The sequence below is a fragment of the Mytilus californianus genome, unplaced genomic scaffold (genome assembly GCF_021869535.1).
Source record: "Mytilus californianus isolate M0D057914Y unplaced genomic scaffold, xbMytCali1.0.p SCAF_6, whole genome shotgun sequence".
Classification (NCBI taxonomy): domain Eukaryota; kingdom Metazoa; phylum Mollusca; class Bivalvia; order Mytilida; family Mytilidae; genus Mytilus; species Mytilus californianus.
The window spans coordinates 110,418,513-110,443,047 of NW_026262712.1; the positions used below are offsets into that span (position 1 = coordinate 110,418,513).

A 24,535-nucleotide genomic window follows, 5' to 3' on the forward strand; every position below is an offset into this window, starting at 1 on the left:
ACCCGAGAAAAAAATAAAAAATCTAACATAACATTTTAATATGACAGAGCAAACGTGAAATAAAGCAGAAATGCCAAAACATTTCAAACAATGCAAAACTTTGCAAGAAACCTGTTTAATTTGTGTCCAAAATAACGGCTTGTTGTTTCACGCTTCATGGCCTGTTTATCACATAGGTTCGTCGGCCGACCACAACATAACTCGGGGACGACTGTAACAGTATCCACATAATAAAGATATGATTCTAAACAAGATCCCACCTTAACAAGCGCACTGGTAAATAGCTGATATATATATATGAGTATAAACGCATATGGTCATGCATATGCGTATGGTCCAAATACTCATATGGTCCGGAACATAATAATAATAATTCTTTAATTAAAGAGGGTTACACAGTTAGCTATAAAACTAAAAATATATAAGAGTGCAATTGTTGTCACAGATCATTGTTGAAAGTAATTGGTTTATTAGTGTTAATATGTTTGACAGTGTTTTTTCCACTGAGTTTATGCATTGGTTGTGCCCTACAAGATGTTTTCTGATTTATTTCTATGTTTCCCCCCGTAAAGCCCTATACCAAACTGTGTTCCACAGTGACAGCCATCTTGGATTTTTAGACAAGTAGCAAAAGCTCAAAATTAGGAAAGCGCAGGCAGGCTGATATCCAGTTGAAATTAAACAAAAGAAATGGAACTCTTTATCAAAGAAGGTAAAAATTGGAAAAGTTTGTATATTTGAATTGTTTACATCTGTTTCTATGGGATTTAAAAGTTTAATGAAGTGCATAATTTCGGAATTTTTGTATCTTATATACGTGGTTATACCTCGAACGGAGCTTCGAGATATTTGTAAACTTTTATATAGTAAGTGCAAATACATATTGATCGTTTTTTGTGATTAAGCATAAATTCAACCGAAAAAATTCCATAGAAAGATAAAAGATTGATATTTTTAAAGCATTAATTTGCACCTCTGCCCACCAGCTACAGTTTTTTTGGTAAAAAAATCCTAAACATGGGCAATAATCTCATCGAAAAGAAAAGGTCGGGTACATTTATTCATGTGCAGGCGTGTTTGACTTGACTATGTTGTCTTGAAAAAATATAAAGCAAAACTATTTGATACATCATATCGCTTCAGATTCCATCACTTTTAAATATTTAGGCTATATGTTTATATAATAACATTAATAATTCAAAGTACAAAAAAAAAGAAATATATGGGTCAAGTGAAATACCTTTCTAATGAGTCATAAAAACAGAGTAGGTGTTTTTCAATAGCAAATTTTTACTAAAAGCACTTGACGACAAACTTTACCTGTGGATCTTATTTGTGCATTTCTTAAAAAAAATCAATTTTTGAGTGTGTTATCGCGGGTTACTAGTCTTCAACCTCTGAAAAAAATTAGTGTACCCTTCCACGAAATATTTAATTACAATTTATTTCGAGTTTTTTTTCTAATTTTCGAATATCCCCCTGCCAACCGATCAGACAATAGTTTTTAGTTGACAAAAGGCCAAAAAGTACATTAAATGATGTTAACAGATAGAAGGTGTACTTGTCTTTTAAAATACAACTATAATGTAAGGATAGTAATGATGCTATGCCAATACATTTATTGGTTTTCAAGAGCTAAATTGACAGCGTGTCATCCCTGCAATGGCTTCCATTTTCGCAATTGAAAACATTAGGTGACGAAATGGGAAGATGATTTTGACGAAGTGGAATCCCGACTACAGGGTTCAACATTAACTTTTTAAACATATGGCATATTACTTGTCCTAAAGAGACAAACACTTGTCTAAACTTTGTATTTGCTTCTGAAATTTCTTTAGTGTCATATTCAAGAACATAACATCTTGTAAAATTCATTTTCAGTTTTTTTTTGGTATTCTTCTGAAAAATTTCCCAAGAGTCAGCAGCCGTGTCATCTTATATTATAGTGGCTCCGGAATGTTATTTTTGAACATAATGTCATCCATCTATCCAATGAAAACACAACACTGGAAATAAAACTGTTTTGCAAGGCTCCTGTGCTTAATCTGGGATCATTACAGATGGGACTCTGGTATAAATTTACCCTCAGAAACCCTTCCCTTAAATAAAGTTGTGCTGAAATTTGAGAAAGCTCATTCACATTTATAGGTCTAAACTTATATACATGTATTTATTTATTTCTCAATCTTCCTTTATTTCACTTTTGTTATGGTTTTTGAAAATCAATGATACATGTATAAAGGTGATCTTGAATTTATATTGATGTGTCTCGGATAATTTCTCTAAAATATCTAAGTCTAATCTGATTGGTTTATCAAATAGTGCGTCAACAACAGAATCATACTCTGATTGGCCAATATTTGAAAACTGTATATAGTTGTATATGAGTATTTTAAGTCATTAAATAAGAGCGATGTTCCAGATGATGATATTGATTATGAGAAATTAGCTAATAGCATAAAAAGTCAGGGTGTTATTGAAATTATAGATCAGGAAATTACAGAGGACGAAATACTGTCAGCTGTTAAAAAATTAAGTAATGGTAAAGCCCCAGGGGAAGTTGAGATTGTCAACGAATATATAAAAAGCACGGTGAATCAATTTTTGCCTATTTACACTAAGTTATTCAGTTTAGTGTTTGAATCTGGAATCGTTCCAAATTCATGGCTTATTGGTATCAGTAAGCCGTTATTTAAAAACAAGGGGGATCCAAATAATTTGGATAATTACCGAGCTATTTGTCTTACATCGAATTTAGGAAAAGTGTTCACCTCTATACTTAATTCAAGACTTAATGCTCTGTCAGACGAGATCGGGATTATAACTGATGCCCAGGGTGGTTTTCGAAAGGGGTATTCTGTCCAACTGCAAGATAGTATGTTTGTCATGCATGCTTTAATTTCACTATACTTGAGTTCGAGAAAGAAATTATTTTGCGCTTTTGTAGAATATAGAAAAGCTTTTGACACAGTGTGGAGAGTGGGACTATGGCAAAAACTATTAAAATATAACATTGGTGGGAAAATGCTTAAAATTATCTTGACCATGTATACAGATATTAAGTCTTGTGTTAAAAATGGAGAACTAAAAAACAGATTTTTTCCCGTGTGAGGTAGGTGTAAGACAGGGAGAAAAGATGTCACACTTTCTCTTTGCCTTATACCTGAATGACTTGGAGGAATATCTGGATGAAAACTCTGTGGATGGTCTAAAATTTATAAATGAAAAAATTACAGAGAATCTTGATTTGTATATCAAGTTATTTATTCTTCTGTACGCCGATGACACAATTATTTTTGCGGAGTCGGCAGAAGGGTTACAAAAGGCTCTGGATGTGTTTGAGCAATATTGTTTTGAGTGGAAACTCACTGTTATTAAAATGTATCAAAAACAAAGATTGTGATTTTTTCGAAGAGAAAGTTTAATAAGAATGTTACTTTTAAACTATGTAATGAAATTATTGAAATTAAAGATTCATATGTTTATCTTGGTCTGCTGTTTAATTTCAACGGAAATTTCTTTCAAGCTCGGAAAAAATTGGTAGACCAAGCTCAAAAAGCACTTTATTCTCTTTACAAGAAGATACAAAATATCTCACTTCCGATTGATTTACAGTTAAAATTATTTGATGCATTGGTGGTTCCTATTTTGACCTTTTCCTCGGAAATATGGGGGTTTGAAAATAAAAATAATACTGAAAAATTACATCTACAGTTTTGTAAGCGCATTTTGGGGGTGCGATCATCTACGCCAAATTTTATGGTATATGGGGAACTTGGAAAATGTCCACTTGAACTGCAGATCAAGTTAAAAATGGTATGTTTTTGGCACAAGATAGCAACAAATGATAAAAAAACTATCGGGTAAACTGTATAAGTTACTTTGGTACATGCATGAGCATGAAGGTTATAATTTCAAGTGGTTTAACTATGTAAAATCTGTGTTTAATGATTGTGGCTTTTGTGAATTATATAATATTCCGGGGCAAGTTGATTATAATTATATTAAAAGTAATGTAAGGCGGCGTCTCCAAGACCTTTTTATTCAAAAATGGTTCTCTGATATAAACAACTCATCAAGGGGGGGGGGGGGGGGGGTTATTTACACTTTAAGGAAGAGTTTTGCGTAGAACCATATCTGTTAAAATTAAGGCGGGGTCATAGAGTAAATATATGTAAATTAAGGGTATGCAATACAAAGTTTCCCATCGAAACAGGAAGATGGAGAAATGTACCGCGAAATGAGAGAATTTGTCCACTTTGTAAAGCTGGTCTTGGGGATGTATACCACTATATATGTAAATGTACCAATTGTGAAGTTAAGGATTTAAGGGGGAAGTTCATACCTCCATATTATTTAAAATATCCAAATGTAAAAAAAGTACTAGGCATGCTTAAATATTGTAATAGTAATGTGCTGTCTAAGCTGTCAATTTTTATTCAAAAGGTAGAAAAGATGCTTGTCTAATTTAAAACTGTAATTAACAAAGACTTATTTCTGAAGATGTATAATTCAACAATGTATACTGTTTGTATTATGAACTATGTTGTAATTAATATTGTGTATGATATGCTCCTGTTACGCAGTCTTCTGCGGCTGAGTTTTCTTTAATAAACTATGTTAGAAAGTGAAAATACTAAAAATCATAAATTTGTAGATATTCTGAGGGCTAAATTATTAACCACATAGACTAGATTCTAGAAAATTGAATATAATCTTCACCCAATTTAGATGCTCGGCGTCTTTCTTGAATTGTGACTTATTTAGAGCTAACATTATATCTGATCCAACATGTAGCAGTGTTAATGTGGATTGGATATTGAGGACATGCGACATTTTTACTTTGATTATCCTTTCTTTTTAAATGAAAGGGCTATTCTGTTTAACGCTCTCAGCTGGCTTCTCGTAGGCTACAAGTCTTAAATTTTATAAATATATCAAAAAGATTCCTCGTGGAATAATATCAACATAGGCAAAACGCACATTATCATCATTATCATTATCATCCTTATCTCTGTAATCTCTGTCGTTCTTTCTTTACCCCTTTCTTTTTTTAGTACAGTTTAGTAATATTTATGTTGTTTATATTATATACTGCATGCTCACATTCAATTTGTATTGTTATATATATATTGTAATGTGGAGAACACTTCATAAGCACGTTTTACTTTTTTGCTTTGAGCGAATAAAATATGTTGAAACTAAATTAAACTAAACTGTATTTCCACTATATTTACTTTTAATGTTTACTTGCTCATAACACTGCAGCTTTTATTTGCCCAATGATGACTTTCAATTATCTCTACAAATCAGAGGAGCTTTTACTGTCGAACCCTGATAGTCTCATTTATTCAATATAACTTTGGTTATGTTCTAAGGTTTAGAGAGTAGCTATTTGTACGGATTTCCAGTATGATTGTATGTTTATCTAATATTCCACTGTAGTAACCTTTGTTTGCGGATAGGCACCATCATTCAAGAAGATGTATTTTATTGCATGGCTTTATTATGTTCCACTATGGTGGTCATATCTTAATTCAAATCGTCAAAAAATAGTTTTGAAATATTACTTTAATCTACATATCAATTATTGACAAATGACAGATCGATTTCTAGTGCAAAGGTTTGTGTTTTTTTTACCTAGTACGGCCTATCACATCATGTGGTATACCACCATTATATCTAATCTTCATTTATAACAAGGAATATCGAACATTTCTGCTGATATGATAGCTTTTAAATTATTGCAGGTGTTTTTCATTTCTATACAGACAATATAGTGTACTTTTGTACAAATGTTTGGATACTTGATTTTCCTTTCATTTTTGGGTTCTGTTTTGTGCTGTTGTTTCCCAAAGCAATGGGAAGGATGGACTTACCAAACATCTTCTCACACACTGAACAATGGATCTGTTATTTATGAAGAGGTTAGTATACGTATTTATTGTTTATTCTATTAGAGTCACAGGTCGAAATATATATAGTTAAAGTGAACATCTAATGAATAATCCGTCTACTCTTTACCTGTGCCTTAGTTTATTGCTACCATATTTTAATCTGTTCAGTCATTCGATTTTAATTCATAACTATTATTATCACTTGGCGTCATTCGTCGTCATAAACTTTAATACAAAAAATATCTCAACTACTGTCCCCAAAAGTATAAACCAAACTTTAGCTGAATGTTCATAAGGGATCTAGTTTGTAAATTTTATCTCGAGATTTGGCTCATCAATAAACAATGCCGCCGTTGCTAAAAATAAAACATAGGGCTTAAACTGTAGTGTTGGCTAATATGTTAAAAAAATGAAGCAGTTAGAGAAAAACTGGCAATGAAAAGTTGATCAAAAAGTCACATTGAAAAGTTCAGAAAAATCGGACCACCCATTTTTGAGTTATTGCCTCTGAATGGATATTATCTTGAAAACTGATTTAGATATATCATGAAAAACTTTAAAAGAGTAAAAAATACCAGCAGAATAAAATCTACGGAAAAGTAAACTTTCCCAAAATAGTCCGTCTACTCCTTTGGGGAGTTATTACCTTTCAATGACGATTTATACTTATTTCATGTGTCTTGGCTATTATCTTATGATCATTTAAATTTTAAACAACAATATTTTCAAAATATTTGACTACAGTAACTGTTTATTTTGACAAAATTATCAGTCGACTCTTCATAGACAAAGCAAACCGTAAGTAGAAAGAAAATGTCAGCAATATGAGAACTCGACCCCATAAAAGACTTATCGACCTTTAATGACGTGTTTTACCCATTTTTGTGATTTTAGCTGTTTTTTAAATCCTATACTATAAAGAAAGAAACACATCAAACTGAGAAGATCTAAAAGTTAAGTCAACATGACTGAAATCGTCAGTCGACTTCTTATCAGAGGTATTGTTCTTAAATGCCAATTTCCCCCTATTTTTTCGTTTCGTCTAATATCATGAAAGCTATAATCTATATAAAAAAAAAAAACTTTAAACAGCAAAAGTAACAAGCATGGAAACATCTTCAAATTAGTCAAACATCGCCGATCGCCGGAATCGTCAGTCGACTCTTATATGAGTTATTGGCCTTACATGACAATTTTTATCAATTTTTGCCTTTTTGCAGTTATTCTGAAACCTATAATTATAGATGGAGAGCAACTGTTTTCACAAGAAAAAAAGTGTGGATCGTTCATTGACTTTATTTTTTTTTTGACCTTAATTGACTTGACCATTTTTTTTAAAATATTTTGTAAGTGGATGTAGATCAACACTGGTCACAATCTTACTTACGGTGACCTGTAGCTGTTCAAATTCTTTTACTTTTGATCTTTGGTGGGTAATAATCTCATTGAAAATTATAGTTATCATAGCTTCTTATTCTTATATTAGATTGTGAAAGATGATCTCCACTGTTGCTAATGATTTTATTTAAACAGGCTTTCACTTACTGTTAACTTGATGAAATTTTTGCTTTAATTAATAATGAATTTTCTATTTACAAGAATTTACGACAAACGAGACGATTGTTCGTTCCCTATTGTTAATTTTCCCTTTTTGGACGATGATGTTCCTTTGAACCCTTCTTACAGTGAATATATTTCACAACTTGTTCGCTATGTCCGTGTCTGTAGTCGCGTTTTAGATTTCAATGAACGTAATTTATGTTTAACTGTTGAATTATTAACTTAGGGATTTCGTTACCACAAGTTAATTAAAACTTTACTAAATTCTTCCATAGAAACATAGATTTAGCTAGGAAGTTTGGCTGTACCATTAGAATTCTGATTGAAAACGGGATATCACATTCAAAATTTTACAGTGATATTGTTTATAAAGCCGGTCAATTTAGATACGATCCATATAAACTCATTGATCCTTGAAATAAACTTATTCTTAAAGGTTATCAATTTAACACCGTACTGAAACCTTTAAATGTAGTTTTTATCGTTACTAACATAGATTTTGTTTTTGATAGATTAAAACAGAACTAAATATATATTGCTATATATGTACAGTTATCGGTAATCATGATCCTACATCCTGTCGATATTATTAACTTATATGTTGGCATGGAACAAGGCCATGCGTTTCGCAGACTGTTTATGATGTCTGTACACTAAATCAGTAGGATGTGTACTGATTGATACTTTAGTCTGGGAAAACATGATTTATTTTTTAGTTGTAATTGGCTTTGTACTAGCTTTCAATAACTGCGGGTACACTTATATCGGTGCTTTGTGTCTGTTGTGTTTACGTTAATTGGTTTATTTGTGCTTTGTGTCGATTTATTGATATAAGCCATTTGCAACTGATTTTTACAGTTTGTGTTTATTTGTCATGTACTCCACAGTCCCAGGTTAGTGGGAGGGCTGAGCTCTTATAAACATGTTAACCAAGCCACATTATTTATGTGCCTGTTCCAAATTAGGAGCATGTAGTTGAATAGTTGTCGTTGGTCCATGTCTGTCGTATTTTTTTTCCATAAATTGAATTGTATAAATAAGGCCGTTAGTTTTCTCGTTTGAATTTTTTTACATTTTTCATGTATGGGCCTTTTATAGTCGACTATATTTGGGTTTTCTCGTTGTTGAAGGCCGTGCGGTGACCGATAATTGCTTTTATCTTCGTCATTTAAACTCTGGTGGAGAGTTGATTGATTAGCAATCATACCACATATCCTTATTTTGATTTTAATTCAATATCTGCAAGTACTCTTAGATCAGTACTTTGTGCCTTTATTCTTTTTGTCAGTTGTTTTTGTGCTTTTATGTCGATCTGACGAGTCAAACCTTTTTCTACTGATTTTTAGCAGTTTAGAGTTTGTTCTTGTTTTGTTTTGCTTGATGTGCTGTAACACGACTGTCCAAGGTAAGGGGAATGATTGAGTGCTCGCTAACATGTTTAACACCGATATATTATGTGTGTGTCTGTCTCTGCAACTGATTTTGCAAACGTTGTTTATCATCTTAATTACGTGTTATAGTTTTCTTTTTATTTGTCTTTGTATATCGTTAACTTTAACTGTTTAGTCCATTTTTGTAATATACTTTTGGCGTGGCTCGGTATCTATACATCCCACCATTGTGTTATTGTGCTATGGTCATTTTTGTATTCTTGTCTTTCATTTTTGCTTATGTACTTTGTCTATATAGTGTCTATCTGCCATTTTTTTTGTTGTTGAAATAGTTATTTGTTTTATATAGTTATTAAGATTATAACACCCCAATTTTTGACATTTTTACCTATTATGTGTGTTTTGTTCACCCATTGTTGTCAATATGATGGAATTCTATGGGACTGTCATACAAGTGAGAGGTTTAGCTAGCTATAAAACCAGGTTTAATCCACCATTTTCTACATTTGGAGTTCGGTATTTTTGTTATTTTGCTTTTTCCTCAAGTAAGGATCATGCAATTCAGTGGTTGTCGTTGGTCGCTGTCTATCATAATTGTTTTTCGTTTATTGTTTTTTTAGACCTAACATAGGAAACAGACAGGCCATTGCTTCTTTTTTTCGTTTGAATTGTTTTACATTTTTTCAGTTCGGAGCCTTTTATAGCTTACTGTACGGTTTTGGTGTTGCACATGCTTAAAGGCCGTACGGTACCCTTTAGTTGCTGACATCTGTGTCATTTGTTCTCTGATGGATAGCTGTCTCATTTGAAATTATACCACATCGTTCTTCTTATTTTTATATCATTGTTATACATTTTTACCAGGCCGGAGTTTCGGGCTTCTAGGAGCCACTTATTAAATCATTTGCAAGGATATTTGTTGGACTATTCATGATTTATTTCTGCAGAAAAAAATATAACTTAGATTGATGAAATAAGATAGTAGGATATCTCTTTTCTTCTTCGGCAGGAATCTAGCTCATTATCTGTTGATTATAACAAAGGTTTTGCATATTACAACCAGACTACAGATACCAACAGTGGACAGACCAAACAGATCATCCTTCAAGACTTCAATAAGGTATATTATCCTTGTAAATCATTATACTGTGCTAAGTAAGGTTTCAAGAAGTTTCTTTAGAATTATACGACATATGTCATTTAATTCAGCTTTAACTCAGACAAATCCTTTGATTCACATATTTTAATTTCTGTTTATGATGTATTTATCTATTTATTGAAATCGCCTGTACCTTCTTCATCACTTGACCAGAGCAACATGAGGACCACATTATTCCAACATTTTTTTTATCTGAAACTAATAGACAATACTTAAACTGTAATGAAACAACATTTACTTCTAATACAGTTTTAGTGTCCTGAATGTTTATTAAATTATACTTTTTCGCCTTTCTTATCGATTGAACCACTTTTCCTGATAAACTTAATTGTTTATAAAAAGTAAAATATAACAAAAATTCCGAACTCCAAGGAAAATTCAAATCGGAAAGTCCTTTATCAAATGGCAAAATCAAAGGCTCAAACACATCAATCGAATGGAAAACAACTGTCATATTCCTGACTTGGTACAGGCATTAACTTATGAAGAAAATGGTAAATTATACCAGGTTTTATAGCTAGCTTTACCTTTCACTTGTATATCATTCTTGGGACGACTTCGCAACATTTATTTTGTCCTCTTAAGGTAGATGGGGTGTCTAAATTATAATCCATAGAATTTTTTAATAATTTGCCAAAATGTAGTTTATATCAAGCTTTTTAAAAAAAAATGATAAAAAGAATGGGTCACGGGGCTTATTTTCACGCTACAGGTTGTTCAAAATTAACAGATTTTGTATAGATTATGCATGGAAAACCCAATTTTCTGCCACAAAACGAAAACTACACCATAGAATTTTGATATAAAATATGAGAAGATAGATTTAATAGTATGCTTTCAGATAAGAAAAAGAAAAAATGGGGTCACCGGACCCGTTTTCTTGCTACATAATAACATAGGTAAATTTCTAACACATTCTATTGTAAAAGTACCTTCATCTGAATTATCTTCCCTTACATTTGAGTTGCCTCCCCTTATGTAGCAAAGTTGGAAAAAATTGAATCAAACAAAAGTTTTCTGTTTTTTGTAAAATACAACCATAAATATGATAAAACATGTCATTTTCTATATTGAAATGAAAATTCTTACACATGAATTACCTACTACTCTCAAAATTTGCACATTCTATTAAAGATCTAGACCGATTGTTTTCAGGTATTCAAAATCCAAGATGGAGGAAGACACCCTATCTACCTTAATGAAAAAGGGTTCAATAGAATGTTAAATTGTTTACGTCTACTTTTTGTGATTATCAATTCCTAAATGGCATATTTTATTTGACGTACTATTTTAGGTTTTAACTTATTCATATTTGCTTCAAAGAAATTTATTACCCATTTGTGTGTGCCTCTGTATTATGGCAATTTATTTCCTCTATTTTACGTTTGAATGTAATGCTTATTTATTTCCCCACCTCACATAGATGTGCTCAAACACTATATCTCCTCCAGCAGGCTAATGAAAAATTAGTTGGAAATACATGCATAGCAGGAGAGAGACTCTTCTTACGTACAATGAAGATGAATTCGGTTTCGTTTTACTTGGAGATCATGTCATTCTCTCATGGACTTTCCCTCTTGATTAGCATATTCAAAATTGATGAAGGACTTATAAACGTTTCTCATTTGACATTAAAATCCACAGATCGTCTTTAAAAGAATCATTTCCCTCTTCAACCGCTCCTATAAAAATTTATATGTCATCATTTTAATAAATATTTGTTGTTCAATCCATCCGTTTTGTTCACATTATCAACGACACATCGTTCCTTTAAACAATTACCATAACAGTTTTATTGGTTTATGTACATATATACCACTGTACGTTAAACATACATTAATCAATCATTCATCAATGTATCAGCATAAAATCAAAACTTTATTCTCAATATAAACGAATAAAACTGTTATAGTGAGTCGTTTAAAGAAGCGATGTATCTAGTTTATTATAATCCGTTACAGAAACTTTAGACATAAAAGTTATTCGAAATACAAGAGATTAAAAATGAAAACATGCAGTTTCTTCTAATCTTTCCCTTATAGGAGTTATTACCCTTAAATGAAGTGGTTTTGCCATCTTTACATTTTCCCTATTGTCTTATAAACTATAATAGATTAAATGATCAGCAATAAAAGACCTAAACGATGTAATTCTGACTAAAACCACAAATTTACTCCTTTTATGAGTTATTGTTCTTCAATTACAAAAAATAAATTAATCGAAGATTGCAGATTAGATACAGAATAAAAACATCTAACAATCGACTTATGAAAAAAACAGGTGACCAAGAAGTATATGCAGTTCCTGCGTTTTACAAATATTATACACCAAATATTGTAGCCATTTTAACATCAAATTCATCCAATTCACCTCAAGTTCTTAAAACAAATAAAATGTTTCTGCCTCTTACAGCAAACTCTTGACCAGAGCAACAAAAGGCCCACATTACTCCAACATTAATCTCACATACTCCATAACTGGTTATTTTTTTATCTGAAACTAATAGACAATTCTTATACTGTAATGAAACAACATTTACTTCTAATACAGCTTTGGTGTTCTGAATTTTTATTAAACTATACTTTTTCGCCTTTCTTATCGATTGAACCACTTTTCCTGATAAACTTAATTGTTTATAAAAAGTAAAATAACAAAAATTCCCAACTCCAAGGAAATTTCAAATCGGTAAGTCCCTTATCAAATGGCAAAATCAAAAGCTCAAACACATCAAACGAATGGAAATCAACTGTCATATTCTGGACTTGGTACATGTATTTCTTTATGTAGAAAATGGTTGATAATAGCTAGCTAAACCTCTCACTTGTATGACAGTCGCATAGAATTCTATCATATTGACAATAATTTGTGAGCAAAATTAATAGACATAACAGGTAAACATGTCAAAAATTGGGGCACAGCAGTCAACTTTGTGTTATAATCTTAATCAATGTAACAACAGATTACTATTTCAACAAAGAAAAACAAAATGGCATATAGACACTCTTTAGACAAAGTACATAAGCAAAAATGAAAGACAAGAATACAAAAAGACCATAGCACAATAACACAATGGCGGGAGGTATAAATACCGAGCCACGCCAAAAGTATATTACCAACAATGGACTAAACAGTAAAGGTTAAAAATATACAAAAACAAATAAAAAGAACAGTACTATTACACGAAATTAAGATGATAAACAACGTCAGTACCTAGAATGTATACTTCAAGACCATCATATATTATTTGTGAAGTTGATACGGAATATGTATCAACAAGGTCTTGGTATCTTCCGATGAATTCTTTTAGAAAAAGACGAGACGTTCTTTGACATAACCCTGGTTCATCATGTTTGTTTGTTTGTTCATGATGTAAAGAAACATGCATTGATTGATTGTTTGATTGATTTAGTGATTGATTGTTGGTGTTAAACACCACTTTCAGTACACTTGCATATATCACGGCGGTTATTCTTTATTGGTGGAGGAAGCCGTAATACCCGGAGAGATTTACCGACCTTCAGCAAGACTTGCTTCTGAATGCTAACAATAATCGATAATCATATTATCTGGACTTCCAGAAATAATTGCAAATATTATTTTTATAATGGTTTTAGAAATAATTATAATAATCATAATGAATATGATAAACATAATATGAATATATATCATAATTATTGATTTGTGATTAGTTTACAAGAGATGAATGTCCTGATTTATTGACGAGATCATGATCTAGGGGTCATCAATTTTCCATAGAGACGTCGTTGGTCGTTTTTATAAGACGATCACGCATTAGCATATGTGTTTGCATGGAGGGGGTGAAAAAGTTATGCATGCATGATTGAAACAATCTTTAAACAGGATCGAATTTAGCTTTTAGGGAACGCTGAGGCTTTATATTTTAATTGGATAATTTGCTATTTGGTCTTTGGTAGATGATTGTCTCATTGACAATCATACCTCATGACCTTAATGTTTTTTTACTAATGATGAACAGATAATAAGTCCACTTTTGGCCCTTTGAATTTAATAAGTTGATGACAGTTTCAATTCAAGTGGCAAATATTTCAAGAATAGTCAGGGGGACAACATGCAAATGAAATATACAATAGGCTGCTTGTATTAAACCAAGTCGGAAATCTATATTTTCTTCTTTTCTTCTCTGTATCAAATTTTATAGCATAAACACGCAAAAGTGACATGAATTTTTTGAATATAATACATATAAAAAGCTGTTCCATTATAGATCACGATAGAATATTTCAGTCGTTCTGTCTCTAACAGGCATGTTGATTTCTTAGATTGCGGCCTTTTATATGGTAACCTTTGCAGGCGCGACAAGTTCGTGCCAAACAGAAGACGGTAAGTAGGTAAACTTTTAAGTCTAGATTATTACCACAAATAATAATTCCAAGCAGATACCAGTAGGAATCAGGTAAGAAAAGCAGCGAAATAAATTGGTTATCTAAAGTTTTACAACCCGCCATCTAATAAAATCATATCACGTGCTTCTGAACTAGTATGGCTCTCTTCATATGTAACACCACTCTTAAGCTTCCTGGTAGTGAAATCAAATTTACGCGTACAAAATTTTATTTCTGGTATCCATGTTTAGTTTATTTAAGATGAAATCAAAACAACATAAATGAACAGGAGCGTGACCTTCAACTTTGTATAATAATGTAAGATTGAAAATTATCTAGATAATAATGATCATTGATTATTGTTGTTATACCGACAAATTGCGAGCCAAGAGTTTATCTCACAAGAAACTACACGATAATCCAATTTATTTATGTTCCCTCTTCCTCTATCGCTCTGCATTTCTAGGCCTTGGGACGTCAAATACGTTGATCTGGTATTGATAACTTTAACCCACTTTAATAAGTTTGACCTAAAATTATCAACTTCGCTTCCAATTTGCTGGTGAAAAAATGTTTCTATCATGAAAAAACACAATCAAATTCAATCAATACGATCGATTATTTATTTTCATCATATTGATACTGTGAAATATCAGCTGCTCGACAAAATACTTTAAAGACTTTTTGAACTCGTTCGCTCCGCTTCGTACCGGTTACCAGGTTGTCTGCATATTGATATTGTAAACATTAGTTGCAAGTCACAATATGAAGCTTTTTTCGAGTGAACGCTGCAAACGAGTTCAAAAAGGCTTCATATTGTGTCGAGCAGCTGATATTTTACAATGTAAATATGATGAAAATCTGATAATCGATATATCGGATAGTATTTGTGTATATTGCAGGATAGAAACAATTGTTTTCTTTGTTTCACCAGCAAACCGGAAAATGACTTGATAAGTTCGAGTCAGACTTATTAACGTCGGTTCGTTCATTATGACGTCGACGATATGTCCGGGTCAAAGTTAGTTGATGTCACAAAACCGTGATATGCAATTTTATGAAGAGATGAGGAGAGTGATACAGACAGTTGGAACACCGATAAATCATTCTACTTTTACCGGGGTCAATTGCGTATCAACTTCAATGGTTCCGTCACTTGAGTAGATGACAGTTGAGAATGAAAAAATACAATGTTAGGCTTTAGTAAACTTACTATTAATATCTGCATTTATTTTTATATGAAAGTCTTGAGTGGCGAACGTGATACATTAACTATTGAAGAAAAATTATCATGTTTGCAGTATTCATTTCATTTGAATTAATAAAATAATAAAATAAAAGACTTTTGAAACAATTTGAGGTCAGTATGATGTCACTGTAAATTTCCGTGGTAAAAATGGTCAAGAAACTCCTAAATCGACAATAATTGCATTTTACGCCTTTATGTCAAAACCGATAACAAACCCGTCCAGTGGTCGACGACTGATATTTGATGTACTAACGACAAAACAGGATAGTGGATATAACAGCCATACTGGTGTTTTTACCAGTCCAAAGACAGGAACGTACGTTTTTGTGTTGGTTGTTAGATTGTACTCTGCATTACATTCAATTCAGTTAATGATTAATAATTCTGTATATGGAATCACCTTTCTTAACGCCAAAAAAGCGGACAGCACTGTCAGTAGTGCTGTTGTTGCAAATGTGTCGAAGGGCGATACTGCATACGTTCGTACTCACTCTACATACAAAGGAATGGGTAATATATACTAGTACACAAATGCATATGGTAGAACAACATTTTCTTGATGGCTACTGAACTAAACAGTTTGATTTAAATAAATGTATTCTATCAATACTTGTTATGATTGTTACAAAGTATTCTTCCCCAAAAAACAATGGCTTGCCCAGAACTGTTTTTTTTTCGACAGTTGATATTAAGGCATTCAAGGTATTTTTTCGAATTAAAATATATAGGTTCAGCGTTTTTTAAAGCTAAAATTCGATCCTTTTATAAAGAATTGTTCAAACACTTAGATGCATATTCCACAATTTTTGGTTTGGTTTAAACCCTACCCACTTCACCCCACCCATACAAATGTTCATGTATGCATGATCGTCCTATAAAAATGATTGACGACCTCTCTGTGGAAAATTGATGTACATAATATTTATAATATTTATATATAAAATTCATATGATTTTCATTATAATTATTATAATTATTTCTAAAATAATACATTACTGTTATCATTCAGTTCACTCAATGTATTCCGGTTTCTTCCACCAAAAAAAGCTAACAACCATTATATAGTCAAGTGTCCCAAAAGTGGCGTTTAACACCGACAATATATGAATCAATCAATCCATGTTTCTTGAAATCATGAACAAACAAGCATCCAGTAGATCTCCGATGAAGAGTCGTCGTGGTCGTCTAATTGGCAAGAATACCAACTAACGTATATTTTTATATACATTAAAACCATTAAAGTATATCAGGAAAAGTATTTCAATCGGTACGATAGGCAAAAAAATTAATTCTGCCAAAGTTCAGGACACCAAAGTTGTATTGGAAGTAAATGTTGTCTCAGTATGGTGTAATAGAACGAATCTCTGTTAAGAAGATAGTAGTTTCAGATGAGAAATTATCAGTTTATGGAGTATTTGGGTTTAATGTTGAAATTAGGTGGGCTTCTTGTTGCTCAGGTCAAGTGTTTTTTGTAAGAGGCAGAACATTTTGATTTGTTTTGATTAGTTTTGATAACTTGAGGTGAATGTATGTTTAGTTGATTCGTTGTTAACCTGGCCACAAGATTCTGTGTATAATATTTTTAAAACTTGAAATGTTTATAATTCTGGGCTACTGTATTTTAAGAAGTTGATTTTAGTTGTTTCTGACATATTATCTACAATCTTAATTAAATGAGTTGTTTGTAATTTAAGGGTAATAACTCATATCAGGAGTAAATTGATGTTTTTTATTTTATCAGAATGGCATTTTTTAGATCTTGTATTGCTGATCATTTTGATGCATTTATTATAGTTTTCAAGACAACAGAGAAAAATATTAAGATGGCAAAACCAACTTATTTAAAGGACATAACTCATGTTTGCATGTTTGTTTATCTTGTACATGTATTTTGATTCCTTTTTGGTTTAAATATTCTTTAACGGAATGATAATAAACTAGATGCATCGTTCCTTTGAACAACTCAACATATAACAGTTTTATTGGTTTTTTTTGAAAATATAGTTTTTATTTTATGCTGATACATTGGTGATTGATTGATTAATGTTTGTTTAACGTCCAGTGGTAAATATGTCCATAAATTAATACAACTGTTATGATGAGTTGTTTAAGGGAACGATGTGTTGTTAATAAGGGGAACGAAAAGGGTAAAAGAATGATGAATCGTTGATAGTGCGAACAAAATGGGTGGATAAAGGAACGATGTGAAGTTGATAAGGGGTACACAATAGGCGGATAAAGAAACGATGTGTCGGTAATAAGGTGAACGAAATGGGTGGATAAAGGAACGACCTGTCGGTAATAAGGGGAACAAAGTGGATGGATAAAGGAACGATGTGTCGGTAATAAGGGGACCAAAATGGGTGGATAAAGGAAAGATGTATGGTTTATAAGGGGAACGAAAAGGATGAACAAAGGAACGATGTATCGTTAATAATGTGAACAAAATAGGTGGATAAAGGAACGATGTATCGTTAATAAGGGGAATAAAATAGGTGGATAAAGGAACTATGTGTCGGAAATAAGGTGAACGAAATGGGTGGACAGAGGAACGATGTGTCGTTAGTAAGATGAACAAAACGGGTGGATAAAGGAACAATGTTTCGGTAATAAGGTGAACAAAATGGGTGGATAAAGGAACGATGTGTTGGTAATAAGGGGAACACAATGTGTGGATAAAGGAACGATGTGTCGGTAATAAGTTGAACAAAATTGGTGGATAAAAGAACGATGTATCGTTGATAAAGGAAACAAAATGAGTTGATTGAACAACAAATATTATTTAAAATGATGACATGGGAATTTTTATCGGATAGGTTGAAGACGTAAATTATTCTTGTAATTCAAAAGACAATCTGTAGATTTTCTCATGATAACTTAAAGATGTTCATATATAAGTCGTTCATTAATTTTGAATATACTAATCAAGAGTGAAAACAAAAAACCATGGACTCCAAGTAAAACGAAACCAGATGCATTATCATGGTACGTAAGAAGCCTCACTCTCCTGCTAGGCATGTATTTTCAACCACTTCTTCATTAGCCTGCTGGAGGAGTTTTTATCTTTGGGCACATCTCTGTGGGGTGGGGAAAATGAAAACCATTGAATTGAAACGACAAATTGAGGAAATAAATTGTCAGAATACAGAGGCACACGAAATACAGCCACCATTTTCTACATAAGAAAATGCCTGTACCAAATCAGGAATATGACAGTTGTTATCCATTTGTTTGATTGTTTAAGCTTTTGAATTTTCCTCGGAGTTCAGTATTTTTGTGATTTTACTTTTTGCAGCATATGTATAAATTAACTCATAAAATAGTCGGCCAAATATAATATGTCATTTAAAATTTGATGATCAGAAAAGAAGGCGTAACAAAATTTGAAATTCTATTCAAGCCTCTTTTCATTTAAATGATAAAATAAATGTTGCAAAGTCGTCCCAAGAATGAAATACATAGACAAAGACGGTACAAACTCTTTTTATATAAAAGGTAAATACATTAAAATCAAAATATGTGATCTGATGTATTTGTTTTCAACAACTCTAACAGTGACCTTTTAGGTCGAAATATGGGGTCGCCCTCTTCTGTCTTTTAGCTTTTATTGTTTTGTGTTATGAATTTTGGCGTTTACCCTTCAAATTTGTAATTTAATGGATATAACAATAATAAGGAGTGAGTTGATGGTTTAAGTCAGAATGGACCTTCAGCTTGAAATGTTGGATATTTGGATCAAATTGTCTTTCTTACTATATAAAGGAAATAATACTTGTAGGTTCAACTAAATACAAATTTGCCCGCAGTTTTACATACTTAAATATCATGTTAATAGCATTTAGTTTCTTGAAAAAATAACTGTAACACATAACATGTGAATGTATCCGTTCTTTTCGTTGCGGTAATAAATAGACTGCGATTATAAAATGAGGCAATTCACACGAAGAACAAACATGTTGCCTTGGTAAAGTCAATCTAGGGGTAATACGATCATTGGTTTCCCCTGTTAGTCTTTGCTAAATAGACATTTTTCCAAAAAAGTGTGTATAATTTATCTTTGTTTCAAATAAAGAAATACTTGGCATGAGTAAAGTTTTATACTGTTCTTTTCTACAATGAAATGTCACATAACATTTCATTGCATATAAGAAAATAACCACCACCGAAAGAAAACAAAGTTATGTTTCATCCTCTTTTACTGTTTGCAAGCTTTAGTTACCATGTCACCAAGTTTCCAAAATATTTTATGGCAACACCAAATTTAAAAAGAATGGTGCTTTGAAACTCCAAAGATACATGTTCATCATCATGACACAGAAAAAAAATTCTGAAATGAAATGCAGGGTTCATTTCCTACAATTTTCGAATTGAACGGTATATTTTTGTTTGCCCTTTTGAGGACAAGACCGTATTTGACGTTCATTGGTATGGTGGTATTACACCTAAAGAAGACCATATTGTTGAATAAGCTGAATGTGATTTTTACCCGTGAAATACTGGTAATTTCAAGTATTACCGTCAAGTTTTGTCATCATCAGTTCAATAGTTTTAGAGATTATCATTATAAAGTATACGATACATATAGCGAATTGAGCAAAATATCATCGAAAAATCCAAATCACGCCGCATCATACAAGCTTAAGTAACCATGTCACCTCAAGTTTCCAAAATATTTAACAGGAACACCAAATAAAAAAATAATTGCTGCTTTAAAACACCAGTGATATATTTTAAGGTTAAAAAAATGTTCTCTAGTGAAAAACAGGGTTAGTTTTCTACAACAGTCAAATTGAAGAGAAAATTTGTTTTACCCTTTTTTATCTTGGAACCGGATTTAAAATGTTTGTGGTATTACACCTCTTTGGAAAGGATTAACTATTTTCGATGTAATCGGAATTATCTCTATTCACAAAAAGTGTGTGACAATTAAATGCAATACAAACTTTCAAAGAAAATATGAATCGTTTAGTAAAATTAGTAAAATCCTAAATCATTTTGTTGGCCAATTTATTAATTTTTGGGAAAAAACGAACAGTCATTGATCGTATTTAACAACCAATGAATAATTAATGATTTAAAAGATATTTTAAAGCTGAAAATTCAAATAATAATAATAATACTTTATTAAGCTCAAATTACCCCAATAAGGGGGTCAAAAGCATAGTTTCTAAGTTACAATTTAAACAATACCATCATCATGACATTTTCTAGAACCTGAAATAAAATAAAAACATTAAACACACAACACACAACGCAAAAAATGACAACATGTGTCCCATGTCCTCAGTTTTATAGACTGTTTCATAAAGCAGTCTAAAAATGAATAATTTTACTTGCTATAATTTGGATTTAGAATGTATTTCAGTTTGTTGTCAGGAAAAAAATATTGGTTGTTTAAATCATTATAAACGACAAGTCTTAAATCAATATTATTTTACAAAATGAAAAGAAATGGGATTCATCATCCAGAACTTTGCACCTATTACAAAGTCTTTGGTGGCATGGCATATTCTTATATCTTCAAGTTTCAAAAGCGAGGAGATTGATCACTCATTCTAAATTTGCATACAAGTTTTCTTATATCAAGATTTCGGTATGTCAAATAATACTTTAATTTTGTTTAGATTCAGTTTTATATGACTGTATAAATAATAGAAGTTTACTGCTAGTATTTTTATCAAGTGAAGATACTTTATTTTCATATACTTCTTTATATCATTGTTCAAGTTCATTTTTATAGTATTTCTTACGTAGATTCTTACAGACTCTATATTTGATTTAAGGTATCATTTTGATATTTGCATGTTTAACGCTCTGCTTGCTCCTCAACAATTTACCGCTTTAGTTTCTATGTTGTTTACAGTGGTTATCAGAATCTTTTCTGTAAATATAATGTTTCTCGTAAAAAATATATTATAAATTTATTTTTTCATTGCGTCTTTCATTGGAATTTTGTTAATAGAACAAAACACTGGAAATGATATATATTCAAGCACAGAATTTCTAACATCTTCCTACAGACGTGATATACTCAATAATTCATATAACAAAATGTTCTTTGTTCTGATGATCTGACAATTTTAATCACTTCCTGGCCTTTTAATGATACTGCCGATTTCAATTTAATCTTATGATGAAACTTTACGAAACCTGGTAGGAGTGTTGTTTTGGACCGGAATAAAATTACCGTACCAGGGCACAGTACATACTTTTGACTCCGAGGCGATCAGTCTTTGCTTTTACTCCTTAATGCCACATGCTTACAATGCAGCGAAGACGTTTAAAAGTCATTGGTTTAATCTGACTTATGATCGAACTCACGATCTCATGCACACCAGACAAGCACTACAGCGATACCTCCGAATTTGTTAAATTGTAATATAATCTGACGAATGTTTTGTTTACTCAAATGCACACTGTTATTATTAATGTCTTAATTTCTATTACAGATTTTTATAAATTTTCCAACAAGAATTCGTTACTGAACAAAAGTATTGCCCGTTTGAACATTAATAAGCAAAACACTTTATTTGTGTTTACAATAAAGGTATTTTATTTTGTAGAATAAAGAGTATGTTATACAAAATAATAAATGCACGACACTGAACTACACAACATCTGTTGAATTAGCCTGTATACCAAGTAAGTAGATTACTAGAAATTAAATATATCGTTGACGCAATAAAGATTATTCGCATTCAGTTGACAACAGATATTTTGAACACAAAACTATACGATGCTTTCCATTTCCCCCAAAGTGTTTATCAGAATGAGTATAGTAACATATTCTCTTTCCAATAGGCCGTTCTCTTTCAGAGTAGATTCGATAGTTCATTACATCCCTGCAGTTTTCCTTTCGTAGTAGTAATATTCTCTATTCATCATCATAGGGTTTTATAAACCAGGATACATTCATTAAAAAATCAAATACTGTCCGTTTAAGCTCATTCACTCAAATGATTTAAAATACGAAAATGTGTATGGTGAAATTACTGTTGTTGCTGGTAGGTATTTGATTGTTTCTGTTAAATTTATTCACTTAACTTTCCTAGACCCGTGGCTATTCAGAGCTTGTCATATTGTATAAATAATTGACTATTTTTGAAGACCGTATGTTGGCTTCTAGATGTCTTATTGTTTTTGTCTGTCTCAATCCTTCCTGAAGTAAATATTCAGTAATCATAAAAAGCGAGAATAGTAATACAAAATAATAAACAAAAAGCCGTATGGTATGATTTCCGTGTGCACCTGTTACTGAAATAACTCTAATGTTCGCGCCAGACCAAACGTTGGCCTCCTTAAATAAAAAAGATGAAGAGCACAAAACCAAAAGGATATAAACAGAACTGTTCAAACCATTATTATTATAAGTTCAAATTTATTTTGGCCTTCCTCAATTTAATTTCAGTGGGATCTAAGATACTGTCAAGGTCATATGTTGGCGCTGGAATGACAAAACTTAATGCAACACTTTACAAGTATATGGATATAACAGGAACAAGGTTTTACTTTGAAGTTGTTGACGATGGCTGTATTCCTTTAATGACAGATACAGCAAGTCCAAACTGGCTCGGAGGTAGAGGAATTACATTTAAAAAAGATTCTTTTCACTTTTCGAAATAAATTTAGTAATCGAGTAAATGTTTAGTTTGTAATACTAGTATGTGTATCAAGATTATTTGCAGAGTAATATTTCCATAACATTTTCAACAAGTTAACTGTAGATGTTGATCAACATTAAAGAAAAATCCGGAAATCGTTACATCAAATGCAATAGGTAATACAGATCAAAATATGCTGTACGCAATTGCAAAATCCATTGTATTGCAATGACAATCAGACAAGACTCAGCTGTACACGATAGCCACAACAACTGTTTTAATAAGCAGTTGGAAACACAGATCATATGTTACCTGCCGTAGAGATAGACGGTAATAGGGTGTGATAAAAGTTTTATATTAAAAATCGAACGAAAACCTGAATCTGAAAATTGATCGTTTTAAAACTGTCACACAGATTTGTTTGACATTGTATCCTGTTATTTTACAGAGGGAAGTAAGAAAACAACAGTAACTTACATGGGAATCAGCAAAGGAATCCAGAACCCTTCCGTATTCAACGTACCAGCAATTTGTGTAAGCATTTGAGTTGTGTTAAACATGTTAATATCTATAATGTTGATAAGATGAAGAACAACAAAAAAAATCGAAATCAATATGTTTTTGCGCATTTCATCAGAATTGATTTATATTGTTCTCGTTATTAATATGTATCTTGATGCTGACCAGCACAGTTTTTGTATACATTTTAGTAGTTTTTGTTTAAACAGCCTAATCTGTCCGACACCTGAATTTATATATTATACGTTGTCTAATGCAAGCACCACACAGAAAAAAATGTTAGTTTACTTTAAATTGTACAGATTGGCTTTTAGATGGATATGACAAAATTCAAGTTTAAGGGCAAAATATTATAGGTCTTCCTGGTCCTACTCATTTGCGAATATCTAAATGTAGGAAATAACACTGTTGGGTACTTGTCAGCTTGTGCAAACACGAAATACTTTCCGAGAGTATTGAATTTGTGCGTCAGTCATGATGTCGAATTCCAAAGACGATTTTGTATATGTTACTTTCGAATGTTTCATACGATATCCTTTAAATTAAATATTCTATTCGACGAGTTGCATTTTTTTTTCATTTCAGATGAAATGAAAGACAAGAGTTGATCCTGTATAGGATCGAATTTTGGAAGAAAAAAGATTAATGTAAAACCTTACAATTAAAAGACAGCAAAATATCATGTAAACTTTTGAACACACCTTATCATACGGAAAAGGCGATGCAGGGTATACACAAGTTAGACAGCATCCAATCGACACAAAATCAAAAGACGTCTACAGAATGTTAAGTTAT

The 24,535-nt window shown here is 31.8% G+C and overlaps 2 protein-coding genes across 2 annotated transcripts; both read left to right on the plus strand.

The window, feature by feature from the left end:
• The first annotated feature begins 5,795 nt into the window (after nt 1-5,795).
• Nucleotides 5,796-24,422, plus strand: LOC127706722 (uncharacterized). The gene is made up of 6 exons (XM_052211380.1): nt 5,796-5,927; nt 9,858-9,968; nt 22,184-22,262; nt 23,029-23,196; nt 23,670-23,755; nt 24,326-24,422. Exons 1-6 carry the CDS (start codon nt 5,796-5,798, stop codon nt 24,332-24,334), a joined length of 585 nt encoding a protein of 194 aa, XP_052067340.1. The 3' UTR covers nt 24,335-24,422.
• On the plus strand, nt 14,324-16,144 carry LOC127704642 (uncharacterized). The gene is made up of 2 exons (XM_052208779.1): nt 14,324-14,369; nt 15,732-16,144. The coding sequence occupies exons 1-2, from the start codon at nt 14,324-14,326 to the stop codon at nt 16,142-16,144; spliced, it is 459 nt and encodes a 152-aa protein (XP_052064739.1).
• Nucleotides 24,423-24,535: the final 113 nt, after the last annotated feature.

Bases quoted from the DNA above. Each gene is read 5' to 3' on its own strand.
- LOC127706722 (XM_052211380.1), top strand. From the start codon at position 5,796: ATGTTTGGATACTTGATTTTCCTTTCATTTTTGGGTTCTGTTTTGTGC. The intron at 22,263-23,028 runs GTAAGTAGATTA...ATTTAATTTCAG, and splicing joins TGAATTAGCCTGTATACCAA to TGGGATCTAAGATACTGTCA. The intron at 23,197-23,669 runs GTAGAGGAATTA...GTTATTTTACAG, and splicing joins AAGTCCAAACTGGCTCGGAG to AGGGAAGTAAGAAAACAACA.
- LOC127704642 (XM_052208779.1), top strand. From the start codon at position 14,324: ATGGTAACCTTTGCAGGCGCGACAAGTTCGTGCCAAACAGAAGACG. The intron at 14,370-15,731 runs GTAAGTAGGTAA...AAACAATTTGAG, and splicing joins TTCGTGCCAAACAGAAGACG to GTCAGTATGATGTCACTGTA.